This window comes from Eucyclogobius newberryi, unplaced genomic scaffold (genome assembly GCF_026437365.1).
Source record: "Eucyclogobius newberryi isolate DKJ021-1_F unplaced genomic scaffold, fEucNew1.0.hap1 SCAF_17, whole genome shotgun sequence".
NCBI classification, from domain to species: Eukaryota; Metazoa; Chordata; class Actinopteri; order Gobiiformes; family Gobiidae; genus Eucyclogobius; species Eucyclogobius newberryi.
Window position 1 is genome coordinate 34201674 of NW_027315801.1, and position 13198 is coordinate 34214871.

Below are 13198 nucleotides of genomic sequence, written 5' to 3' on the forward strand. Positions count from 1 at the left end.
CTGACGGAGGCTGACGGGGGTCTGACGGAGGCTGAGGGAGGCTGACGGAGGCTGAGGGGGGTCTGACGGAGGCTGACGAAGGCTGAGGGGGGTCTGACGGAGGCTGACGGAGGCTGACGGGGGTCTGACGGAGGCTGACGGGGGTCTGACGGAGGCTGAGGGAGGCTGACGGAGGCTGACGGGGGTCTGACGGAGGCTGAGGGAGGCTGACGGAGGCTGACGGGGGTCTGACGCAGGCTGACGGAGGCTGACGGGGGTCTGACGGAGGCTGAGGGAGGCTGACGGAGGCTGAGGGAGGCTGACGGAGGCTGAGGGGGGTCTGACGGAGGCTGACGAAGGCTGAGGGGGGTCTGACGGAGGCTGACGGAGGCTGACGGGGGTCTGACGGAGGCTGACGGGGGTCTGACGGAGGCTGAGGGAGGCTGAGGGAGGCTGACGGAGGCTGACGGGGGTCTGACGGAGGCTGACGGGGGTCTGACGGAGGCTGAGGGAGGCTGACGGAGGCTGAGGGGGGTCTGACGGAGGCTGACGAAGGCTGAGGGGGGTCTGACGGAGGCTGACGGAGGCTGACGGGGGTCTGACGGAGGCTCACGGGGGTCTGACGGAGGCTGAGGGAGGCTGACGGAGGCTGACGGGGGTCTGACGGAGGCTGAGGGAGGCTGACGGAGGCTGACGGGGGTCTGACGCAGGCTGACGGAGGCTGACGGGGGTCTGACGGAGGCTGAGGGAGGCTGACGGAGGCTGACGGGGGTCTGACGGAGGCTGAGGGGGGTCTGACGGAGGCTGACGGAGGCTGAGGGGGGTCTGACGGAGGCTGACGGAGGCTGACGGGGGTCTGACGGAGGCTGACGGGGGTCTGACGGAGGCTGAGGGAGGCTGACGGAGGCTGACGGGGGTCTGACGGAGGCTGACGGGGGTCTGACGGAGGCTGATGGAGGCTGACGGAGGCTGAGGGGGGTCTGACGGAGGCTGACGGAGGCTGACGGGGGTCTGACGGAGGCTGACGGAGGCTGAGGGGGGTCTGACGGAGGCTGACGGAGGCTGACGGGGGTCTGACGGAGGCTGAGGGGGTCTGACGGAGGCTGAGGGGGTCTGACGGAGGCTGAGCGGGTCTGACGGAGGCTGAGGGGGGTCTGACGGAGGCTGACGGGGGTCTGACGGAGGCTGAGGGAGGCTGACGGAGGCTGAGGGAGGCTGACGGAGGCTGAGGGGGGTCTGACGGAGGCTGACGAAGGCTGAGGGGGGTCTGACGGAGGCTGACGGGGGTCTGACGGAGGCTGAGGGAGGCTGACGGAGGCTGACGGGGGTCTGACGGAGGCTGAGGGAGGCTGACGGAGGCTGACGGGGGTCTGAAGCAGGCTGACGGAGGCTGACGGGGGTCTGACGGAGGCTGAGGGAGGCTGACGGGGGTCTGACGGAGGCTGAGGGAGGCTGACGGGGGTCTGACGGAGGCTGAGGGAGGCTGACGGAGGCTGACGGGGGTCTGACGGAGGCTGACGGAGGCTGACGGGGGTCTGACGGAGGCTGAGGGAGGCTGACGGAGGCTGAGGGGGGTCTGACGGAGGCTGACGAAGGCTGAGGGGGGTCTGACGGAGGCTGACGGGGGTCTGACGGAGGCTGAGGGAGGCTGACGGAGGCTGAGGGAGGCTGACGGAGGCTGAGGGGGGTCTGACGGAGGCTGACGAAGGCTGAGGGGGGTCTGACGGAGGCTGACGGAGGCTGACGGGGGTCTGACGGAGGCTGACGGGGGTCTGACGGAGGCTGAGGGAGGCTGACGGAGGCTGACGGGGGTCTGACGGAGGCTGACGGAGGCTGACGGGGGTCTGACGGAGGCTGAGGGAGGCTGACGGAGGCTGAGGGGGGTCTGACGGAGGCTGACGAAGGCTGAGGGGGGTCTGACGGAGGCTGACGGGGGCTGACGGGGGTCTGACGGAGGCTGACGGGGGTCTGACGGAGGCTGAGGGAGGCTGACGGAGGCTGACGGGGGTCTGACGGAGGCTGAGGGAGGCTGACGGAGGCTGACGGGGGTCTGACGCAGGCTGACGGAGGCTGACGGGGGTCTGACGGAGGCTGAGGGAGGCTGACGGAGGCTGAGGGAGGCTGACGGAGGCTGAGGGGGGTCTGACGGAGGCTGACGAAGGCTGAGGGGGGTCTGACGGAGGCTGACGGAGGCTGACGGGGGTCTGACGGAGGCTGACGGGGGTCTGACGGAGGCTGAGGGAGGCTGACGGAGGCTGACGGGGGTCTGACGGAGGCTGACGGAGGCTGACGGGGGTCTGACGGAGGCTGAGGGAGGCTGACGGAGGCTGAGGGGGGTCTGACGGAGGCTGACGAAGGCTGAGGGGGGTCTGACGGAGGCTGACGGAGGCTGACGGGGGTCTGACGGAGGCTGACGGGGGTCTGACGGAGGCTGAGGGAGGCTGACGGAGGCTGACGGGGGTCTGACGGAGGCTGAGGGAGGCTGACGGAGGCTGACGGGGGTCTGACGCAGGCTGACGGAGGCTGACGGGGGTCTGACGGAGGCTGAGGGAGGCTGACGGAGGCTGAGGGAGGCTGACGGAGGCTGAGGGGGGTCTGACGGAGGCTGACGAAGGCTGAGGGGGGTCTGACGGAGGCTGACGGAGGCTGACGGGGGTCTGACGGAGGCTGACGGAGGTCTGACGGAGGCTGAGGGAGGCTGACGGAGGCTGACGGGGGTCTGACGGAGGCTGACGGAGGCTGACGGAGGCTGACGGGGGTCTGACGGAGGCTGAGGGAGGCTGACGGAGGCTGAGGGGGGTCTGACGGAGGCTGACGAAGGCTGAGGGGGGTCTGACGGAGGCTGACGGAGGCTGACGGGGGTCTGACGGAGGCTGACGGGGGTCTGACGGAGGCTGAGGGAGGCTGACGGAGGCTGACGGGGGTCTGACGGAGGCTGAGGGAGGCTGACGGAGGCTGACGGGGGTCTGACGCAGGCTGACGGAGGCTGACGGGGGTCTGACGGAGGCTGAGGGAGGCTGACGGAGGCTGACGGGGGTCTGACGGAGGCTGAGGGGGGTCTGACGGAGGCTGACGGAGGCTGAGGGGGGTCTGACGGAGGCTGACGGAGGCTGACGGGGGTCTGACGGAGGCTGACGGGGGTCTGACGGAGGCTGAGGGAGGCTGACGGAGGCTGACGGGGGTCTGACGGAGGCTGACGGGGTCTGACGGAGGCTGATGGAGGCTGACGGAGGCTGAGGGGGGTCTGACGGAGGCTGACGGAGGCTGACGGGGGTCTGACGGAGGCTGAGCGGGTCTGACGGAGGCTGAGGGGGGTCTGACGGAGGCTGAGCGGGTCTGACGGAGGCTGAGGGGGGTCTGACGGAGGCTGACGGGGGTCTGACGGAGGCTGAGGGGGTCTGACAGAGGCTGAGGGGGGTCTAATGGAGGCTGAGCGGGTCTGACGGAGGCTGAGGGGGTCTGACGGAGGCTGACGGGGTCTGACGGAGGCTGACGGGGTCTGACGGAGGCTGAGGGGGTCTGACGGAGGCTGAGCGGGTCTGACGGAGGCTGAGCGGGTCTGACGGAGGCTGACGGGGTCTGACGGAGGCTGAGCGGGTCTGACGGAGGCTGAGCGGGTCTGACGGAGGCTGACGGGGGTCTGACGGAGGCTGACGGGGGTCTCACGGAGGCTGAGGGGAGTCTGACGGAGGCTGAGGGGGTCTGACGGGGGTCTGACGGAGGCTGACGGGGGTCTGACGGAGGCTGAGGGGGTCTGACGGAGGCTGACGGGGTCTGACGGAGGCTGAGCGGGTCTGACGGAGGCTGACAGGGTCTGACGGAGGCTGACGGGGGTCTGACGGAGGCTGACGGGGGTCTGACGGAGGCTGACGGGGGTCTGACGGAGGCTGATGGACTTATCACAAAACATTATGATTCCTGTTATTTATAATGGAATACTGAACCCCTGGAAAGGTAGAGGACCAGGACCAGGACATTTAGATGCTAATCAGGTACTCAGGGTGGTTGAGCCAGGGTCTCACAAAGACAAAGAGGATTCTAATAGCCCATTAAGATTCTGAATAGGCTAGCTCGGTAGATACAAGGGGGGAGTTTCTGTTGAAACAAACAACTCTTTCTACTTCAGGAAGGCTCCTCCCAATGGGCGGGTCTTACCACAGAACAGTATTAATATCGGAGTTCTCGACCTAAATTCTGTTATTGACAATGACTCTTGGATGAGAGTCGAAACGTCTATTTTTTCAAACTGAGTCCAGATGACTACAACTGAAGCTTTTCTACTATGGAACACGCCTGGACGAATGAGGGATTACACCGACATTATGATTAACGTAATTTCACTTTGTTTATCACTGTTGAACATTAAATTGAAATCTTCAGTTTCAATTTGTAATAACATTTTTATTACAAATTGAAACTGAAGATTTGAACTGAATGTCGTGTTGAAGGTTTGACTCCATTTTTGAGACATTTTTTAACTAAAATTGTCCGGCAGAATGTGTTCAAATCAAATAATGTGTAGAATTGCATTAATATTTAAATAATCAACTTGTTGCACTGTACGACTCTACAACAGATCAGCAAAGGCCTTTTAGAACAAAGAAGGTGGTATTTTTAAATCAAAATGTCAAACAAGAATATACTTTTTTCAGATTTAGTTTGATAATTTGCAATAATTTAAATATCATTCGTAATTATATTTAGATCATGTGTAAATATACTCAACACAGAACAATAGATCATGTGTAAATATACTCAACACAGAACAATAGATCATGTGTAAATATACTCAACACAGAACAATAGATCATGTGTAAATATACTCAACACAGAACAATAGATCATGTGTAAATATACTCAACACAGAACAATAGATCATGTGTAAATATACTCAACACAGAACAATAGATCATGTGTAAATATACTCAACACAGAACAATAGATCATGTGTAAATATACTCAACACAGAACAATAGATCATGTGTAAATATACTCAACACAGAACAATAGATCATGTGTAAATATACTCAACACAGAACAATAGATCATGTGTAAATATACTCAACACAGAACAATAGATCATGTGTAAATATACTCAACACAGAACAATAGATCATGTGTAAATATACTCAACAGAACAATAGATCATGTGTAAATATACTCAACAGAACAATAGATCATGTGTAAATATACTCAACAGAACAATAGATCATGTGTAAATATACTCAACAGAACAATAGATCATGTGTAAATATACTCAACACAGAACAATAGATCATGTGTAAATATACTCAACAGAACAATAGATCATGTGTAAATATACTCAACACAGAACAATAGATCATGTGTAAATATACTCAACACAGAACAATAGATCATGTGTAAATATACTCAACACAGAACAATAGATCATGTGTAAATATACTCAACAGAACAATAGATCATGTGTAAATATACTCAACACAGAACAATAGATCATGTGTAAATATACTCAACACAGAACAATAGATCATGTGTAAATATACTCAACAGAACAATAGATCATGTGTAAATATACTCAACACAGAACAATAGATCATGTGTAAATATACTCAACAGAACAATAGATCATGTGTAAATATACTCAACAGAACAATAGATCATGTGTAAATATACTCAACAGAACAATAGATCATGTGTAAATATACTCAACACAGAACAATAGATCATGTGTAAATATACTCAACAGAACAATAGATCATGTGTAAATATACTCAACAGAACAATAGATCATGTGTAAATATACTCAACACAGAACAATAGATCATGTGTAAATATACTCAACAGAACAATAGATCATGTGTAAATATACTCAACACAGAACAATAGATCATGTGTAAATATACTCAACAGAACAATAGATCATGTGTAAATATACTCAACACAGAACAATAGATCATGTGTAAATATACTCAACACAGAACAATAGATCATGTGTAAATAAACTCAATGAAGCTTCAGTCATCATCTGTCAACATTTATTTGGTTGATACTGTATTTTAAAAGTTTCAATGTACAATAGATATAATCTTTTGACTATAATAACTAATCTAAAATATTTTCGCTGGCCAGTCGACTCAAACATAACTCATTTTTGAATGCAAACACTGACACGTGTATGAAATGTGTTATTATCATCTAAATAAAATGCCATGTTCTGTTGTCATGTCAGTGTTTAACTATAACTCCACAGCTTTGATAATGCGTTTCATGTATTTCTGGCTGACATGTATTTCACGTATTTCTCGTTGACACGTGTTTCATGTATTTCTCGTTGACATGTGCAGGTGTGATGGGCGAGTATGAGCCAAAGATCGAGGTGCAGTTTCCTGAGGTTGTCCCTGTCGCCAAGAGCTCCACGGTCAAACTGGAGTGTTTCGCACTGGGGAAGTACGTCCCTGAAGCACCGTAACCATGACAACAACAACAAAAGCATCAGATACTGTTTATGCCATACATCAGCTGGCAATTTTAATGATTTGTATATTCACAGTTAAGTAATAGGGAAGTCTGATTAATTAGGGGAGCAAAAACTATAAAACGATACATTCATGAGTGCATATGACAGCATAGTATTTCACTAAAACATATTTAGCATAATCAGAACATTTAGCCCAAAATCTTTCCTAGTTTTCTTTACTTTGATAATTTGGGTGAAGTTTATGATTTTACTTCCTGGTTAGACAAGTAAACACAGGCCAAATCTCGTCTAATTTACGCCAAATTATTTGATGACTAAAAATACACAACAATGTAACAGAAAACTGTGTTCCTTGTCACAATAATTTCCCTGGATTATGATAGAATGTTGTGTATTAATAACATAGATGGAGGAATTATTTAATAGAGCTCAGCACTGTTTCACTCAAATATCTGATTCTAATCCAGGGGTGGACAAACTACGGCCCGCGGGCCACATGAGGCCCGTTTGTCTTTATAATCCGGCCCGCCAAACATGCCAAGTAATATTAAAATAAAATAAAAATATACAATTTTTTGGCCCTCAGGCATCTTTCTGCACTTGTATCCTTAATAAATATGACGTGAAAGGAATTAAATAATAGCCTATATTTGACATATATTTGTTATATTTTATTTGATATTTAACTTGAGATTTTTTTTTTGTCACACCAATAATCGCGGGCCGGCCCTCCGCTACTGGCCTGGATTGGAATATGGCCCTCGGAGGAAAATAATTGCCCACCCCTGTAATCGATACTAAAAGTAGTATCGAAACTAATTTGAATAAGAATCAATACCAAAAAAATGTTGCTCTCAAAAAATCTACTCAATGGACAAATACATTATCTTAAAACAAAATAAGAAAAAATGTTAAACTAACGTTGCGTTGACACTTTAATCCTGGTTTAGTTCCAGGTTTAGTCTTTGCTTTGTCCTCATTATTGATGGGGTTTGTGTGAGGATGTGATCGCACTTTTAAGCATTAACCGGTCTTAATACAGAAACTCAATATTTAGAATGCACGCCGTTTAAATAATGTATATTTTACTTTCCTGCTGTATACATCTCCATGAATCCTTTAGTATTTATCTCAACCTATTCAAAAGCATTATTTATCATGTAGAGTTCTAATTTTGGATTGTTTTCCAGCCCTGTCCCAACCATCAGCTGGAGGAGAGTGGACGGGGCGACTTTTGGACGTAAAGTGGACATAAACAAAGCCAGTGGCGTCTTGGAGGTCCCGTACTTTCAACTGGAGGACGCAGGAGTCTACGAATGTACCGCAGAGAACAGCAGAGGCAGAAACTCTGTTCAAGGCAAGCTCTCCTTCTACGGTGAGTGGGAGGGCACTTTTCACTGACTTTGATCTCACTCTACTTCGTGTTTCTGCTCTCAAGAACAAAAATATCTCCTGCCGTAACATGTCAGCCGTGCACAGAACACATCTAGTACATTTATAGTGCTTTGCTAAAGCCTCGAGGGTCAGGGTCAGGGTGGGCCGTGTTTCAAATGTGCTCCTGGTGTATACTTTGACAGTTTATATGTGTTTTATATATTTATTTAGTTATTTAACCTTTAGGTAACGGTCAAAACAGAAAAGAGTCAAGGTAATTTTATCTATCACATTTTTACAAACTTCTTTCCATATTATAAATGTCCAAAATGAGGCCGGTCCAGTTCTTGACCATCATCTCCATTTTCTTTCTATAGCTTTTTTGCTGCTTCTGCTTTTGTTGTGGAAAAAATGTAATCTGGCCTTTTGCCTTTTTCAATTTTCAATTCTATTTCAATTCTATTTAGTTCTAACACACAAAGTCACAGCTGGACACAGCCCCTCTTTTCCTGGAAATGTACATGTCTGGACGTCCTGGAGTGACCAGGAAGTGACCAGGAAGTTCTCTGTTTTGTCTCACACGAGGACAAAGACAGCAGGACATGTGAATTGAATTAATGCAAATGTTATCCACTGTCTCCTTCTTTAAACCCCTGTTCCTTTTGTCCCTTTGTCCCTTTGTCCCTGAGTGACCGGTCACTGTCCGTGTGTGTTGGGTCATGTGACTAATGTGTATAAATAAGGAGGACCTGGGACGAGGGGGAGAACTGATCATGTGACGTTCCAGAGAGAGAGAAACGCCGATTAAATCCCCTTAACATTGAGACAAAGCAACTCACTTCCTTGCCTTATTTTTGCCATTACAATTTGGCGTTGCCGGCAGGATCCTCGACCGGATCCCAAATTTCCGGGGATTGTGAGACAGAACAGAATGTCCCTATTTGAGAGCGTCTGCAGTGCCTCATTCATTCATCAGTCCAGTTTTTATAGACTTTTTGTATTAATAATGCAGTCTCAAAACACATGATAATTATGTGCTACTGAGAATGTTTTTCAAGGTTTTTTTCAGAAACAAACAAACAAACAAACCTGCAGTTGAATAAATGTAAGATTGATAAGTCTCTGCATTCAGGAGCTCCTACACGCTCATTATTCATGGGATTCACCTTTTTATTCGTGTCATCTGAGGATTTTTGCCCATTCTAAAGATGCAACGTTACATTTTGAATTGTCGATTGCTTAAACGCTAAATGCTGGACGTGCATCACTCTGAAACCAGCGCGTGTGAGTCTTATTTTCATGTGAAACCTGGATTCACGTCGCGCTGGAGGGTTTTCCATTCAAGGCTCACACGCTTCGCACAAATACAAGAGTTGTGACAAATAAATAAGAAGTATCGAACAGCTACTGCTAAAAAGTTGTAAAAAGTGACTTATATTTTGTGCAGTTATAACTCTTTGCCGAGTCCCCCGCGTCGTCGTCCTTTTTCAGCCGCCGCGGGTGATTGACCATCTCACAGCGTGAACGCCGGACTCGGCTGCAGTTTCATTGCGGTTGTAACAAAAGAAGAAAGAAGAATTTATTTGTCGAGCAGCATCTTGCAGCTTTTATTAGAAACCATAAATAACTGCATCATATCACACACGAGTTATAAATCAAACCATTAGTATATTTCATGTTTGACAAGGGCCTTTATTATGCTAGCGGCTAACATGCGGCAACACAGATTTACACTGCCTTCCAACCAAGCGGGATTTTTCCACCGGACTCACTGCCTGCATTCTCTGAAAAGCTGTTAATAGGCTTTGATGAAGGATTTTTTATGGTCTCGGCCTCTATTATTTCGTACTTTATGCATTTATGATATATTCCCACCAGGCCCTGCAGGGAAGTGCTTGACTCATATCATCAAATCACGATTTCGCCTTCTCGGTGAAGGAGGGAGTCTTTGATATGATAATACATTTTTGCAGCACCTGTGGGTAAGATGAAATGCGCGCGCCAGGCCCAGCCCGACCGTCGGATTGAGAGGAATGTCTGCTTCTTACAGAGGCGCAACTCCGGAGCCCGAAGGCGCGGGCCCAATAAAACAAAAGCCAGGGATAATTGTGGTAATTTCACTGTACAGTAGCGGCCGCCCTCTGTGGCCCAATTCTGGCAAACATTCAGCCTGCATCTGAATCGTTCATGACACTTAAAGCTGAAGGATGCTCTCGCTTTAGAACGAAGGGATTTCCATGTGGTGCTGAAAGAGCCAATCTCAAAAGCACCAAAGACATATTTTTCCGTAGAGCCACGTAGGCCAGTTATGTTACAGTTAGAAAATGATTATGTTTAATGGATTCACTCCTTTAAAAGTAGCTCTCTAAACTTAGTTACAGTGGCACCCAGTATAGCATGTCATTAATGCCCTAAACCTGCTGGTATATGTTTGTATTTGCGCCACAAACCGATCCCATCAGCACCACACACACAGCAAACTGGTCTCAGTCAATTGAGAATGATTTGTATTTGTTATAGCAGTATACGGATTCAAAATGGTGAAAAATACAGTTTTGCAGCGGTTTCAGACTATAATATGTTGATGTGGATGTGTGGTGAGATGTCTTGGACTTTTCAAATGTTTGGTGTGTCTTTAGGTGAATGTCATTTGGACATATTCATAAAGTGTTTGTCATATTATCAGGATTTTAACAAGGGAAAGGAACAATGTAAAGATACAATATTATTACTCTGGGGTCAACAGACAAACACATTCGTTTAAAGACTGTGGTAAACATGATAATATTCTAAGTAAAGACATATTTAAAATGTAAAAATCTGCAACAAATAACGTGGTTTACTAAAAGTTTCAGAAACATATGTTGTATAGGTCATGGTGTTCTTAGTTACATAATTAACCCTAGCCTAAAATGACCTCTTCTAACTTTAACATTGAAGATATAATTACACATACTTTAGTCTTGAGAATCTCATGCACTTACCAATGCTATTAAGTTGAGTGCATGACATTAAGCTTGGTTATTGCAGACATAAGACATGTTTTAACGTAACGCAGGAGTGTTCCCATTCTCCAGACTAAACTCAACACGCTCTGTGTTTGTGCAGGTAAGTTAAGTTGGACACAGTTCAGAGGAGGTCAGCTGTTGTACAACTGTGAAACAAAACTAACAAGTGGCCCTGGAACTCAAATTGAGCAACGAGGGACTGCAGTCTGGAGCCGGTCCCTTTAGGTAGTGGAAAAGTTGAGTGTCCTAGTTCTACATCTTATCTGCACTGCTGCTGTGCAAGTCAAGACGGCGCCTACAAGATTTAGGTCCTGTCCCCTCCCTGAGTCCCCTCCCTGAGTCGTGCAGACATTCGGGCCAGCTGCCAGGTGATAAAAATCTGTAATCTCATTTTAAACTGCCATACTAGATGGGAGCTTGTGGGACATCCATCAAGAGGAGAAACCAACAGCACAATCAATAAAGAGGATGTGGCGTGTGACGCCCAAGCAAAGCTTCACAAGAACAATAAGGGGCGGGCTCTGGTCCATGCCACCATTAATTGTCCTTCTATAGTTTAGGCAATTTATGAAATTAGATCATGTGTTTTGCACTGGGCGACTTTGGATTAGAACGGGCAAAATCAAGGTCATTTTGTTTAGAGGTCAATTGTATTGTGTCTTTATTAGATTAACTGTTATGGCCTCAAAAGACAGCATTTTCTTATTTGACATTTTAAGGCTATTCCAGGGATCTAAATGTCACTGAATGAAAGTACATAATGATGTTTCTGCACATTGTGGTGAGGAACATGCTGTGGGAAAATGGGAAGGTGTACGAGATTTTGTCCCAAAACCGTTGCTTCTGTGTCTGCAGTGTCACTGTGTCTCAAGGGTCCAAGAAAGTGAACAGTGAGGCAGGTTTTAGCTCCTTAATGTCAAAATGCATTTTCTGATGGAAACTGTGTTCAGTTGTATATCGAAGGCGGTGGTAATGTAAGTGAAACGTCACATCGATTCAATAGAAGATAAATTCTTTAGATCATATTATGCTGATCATTGGTTTCTTTCTCTAACACAGCCTTCATTTATTTTTTTTAAATCACGGTATAAACGAGAACATTTGCCAGACCAATATAACTGGTGCTAAACAAGACACTCAATGTCAAGTTCTGATTCCACACCTCGCATCCTTTCTCTGTCATTGTGTGTTTTTACATCAGGTTTTAAGATGCTCTGGATGTTGGTAATTAGCTGCAGTCCCTGGTGGTCTGTAAAACCCTCTGCAGCTCGTGCAGTCCCATCGCGATATTCCAAACGCCATAATCCCCCCAAAGCGACCGACGATACACAAGGAGCGACATGCTACAGCTCATCCCACTCACGCTACAGCCCCCTTCTCCTGTATTTGAGTTAAAATCCTGAGTCAGACACGACTTAAGGCAAAGCGCGGTTACTAAAGATAGAGCGTACGCCGAGAAATCATCAGCAGGAGCTCCTCATTTATTGTTGCTGCATTTTTAGCTTCCAGACATTTTCTAAAGGTTCAACAAGAACACTCCTCTGAGCGGCGTCTGACAAAAGCGCGTAATGAACAGAGCTCCTGACAACGTTTTAATCCCACCTCCGAGAACGACGCGAGTGATTTGGAGAGCGACACGGTTTGCATTGGTTGTAATGGTGGTGTCTATTCAGGGTCAATGACATAATGAGTTCTAACCCGGTCTGTGAATCACGTGCGGTTAAAGTGATGTCGCCGCTCTGACTAATGGGTTTTTAGTTAAGGAGGAGAACAAATACACATCAAGGTTAAGGTTAGAGTTATTGTGTTGTCTTCTTACTCTTGGCAAACCAAACCAATCATGCAAACTGCAGGGAAATGTTTCAATATCTACTGCAACTGACAATTATTTTGCTAATCGAGTAGTTTAGTGATTGTCCTTTCATCAATGGATTAGTTGTTTCGAACGCAGGAGACACACGATGAAACGACATATATAAATGATTATTTTTGACTGAATTTGACCCAGATTAACTGTGTTGTGAAGCTGTTTGAGGAGCACATTCATGGACAAACGCGTGTTTACATCAAATACTCTTTGATTCTTTAAATTTACACATTTTCCGTCTCATTTTCAGGCAATTGCGGCTCATTTTGAGTGATAAAACTACTTTTCTCAGCTCATGGCATGTATTGGAACCTATGCATAGAGCAGTTATCAATTATTCGATTAGTAAATTAGTTGATGATTGTTTAAATGAATGATTAGTTGCGATTAATCAATTAACTTGTTGCATTCTTAGATTGGAGTAATCCTGATAAATGTCTGTTTTGAAGTATGCATGACTATGTGGCTTATGTCTGAATTCTCCATCTTTCATTTATTTACATGACTGTA

At 47.5% G+C, this 13198-nt stretch overlaps 1 protein-coding gene across 1 annotated transcript in view; it reads left to right on the forward strand.

Moving 5' to 3' along the window:
- The window catches only part of LOC140363553 (contactin-4-like), a 218166-nt gene that overhangs the window by 90417 nt on the left and 114551 nt on the right, over nucleotides 1-13198 (forward strand). Inside the window, exons 6-7 of the mRNA XM_072450184.1 lie at nucleotides 6306-6408; nucleotides 7630-7814. Of these exons, the coding sequence (XP_072306285.1) occupies nucleotides 6306-6408; nucleotides 7630-7814 (288 nt within the window). The remainder of the gene's footprint in view (nucleotides 1-6305; nucleotides 6409-7629; nucleotides 7815-13198) is intronic.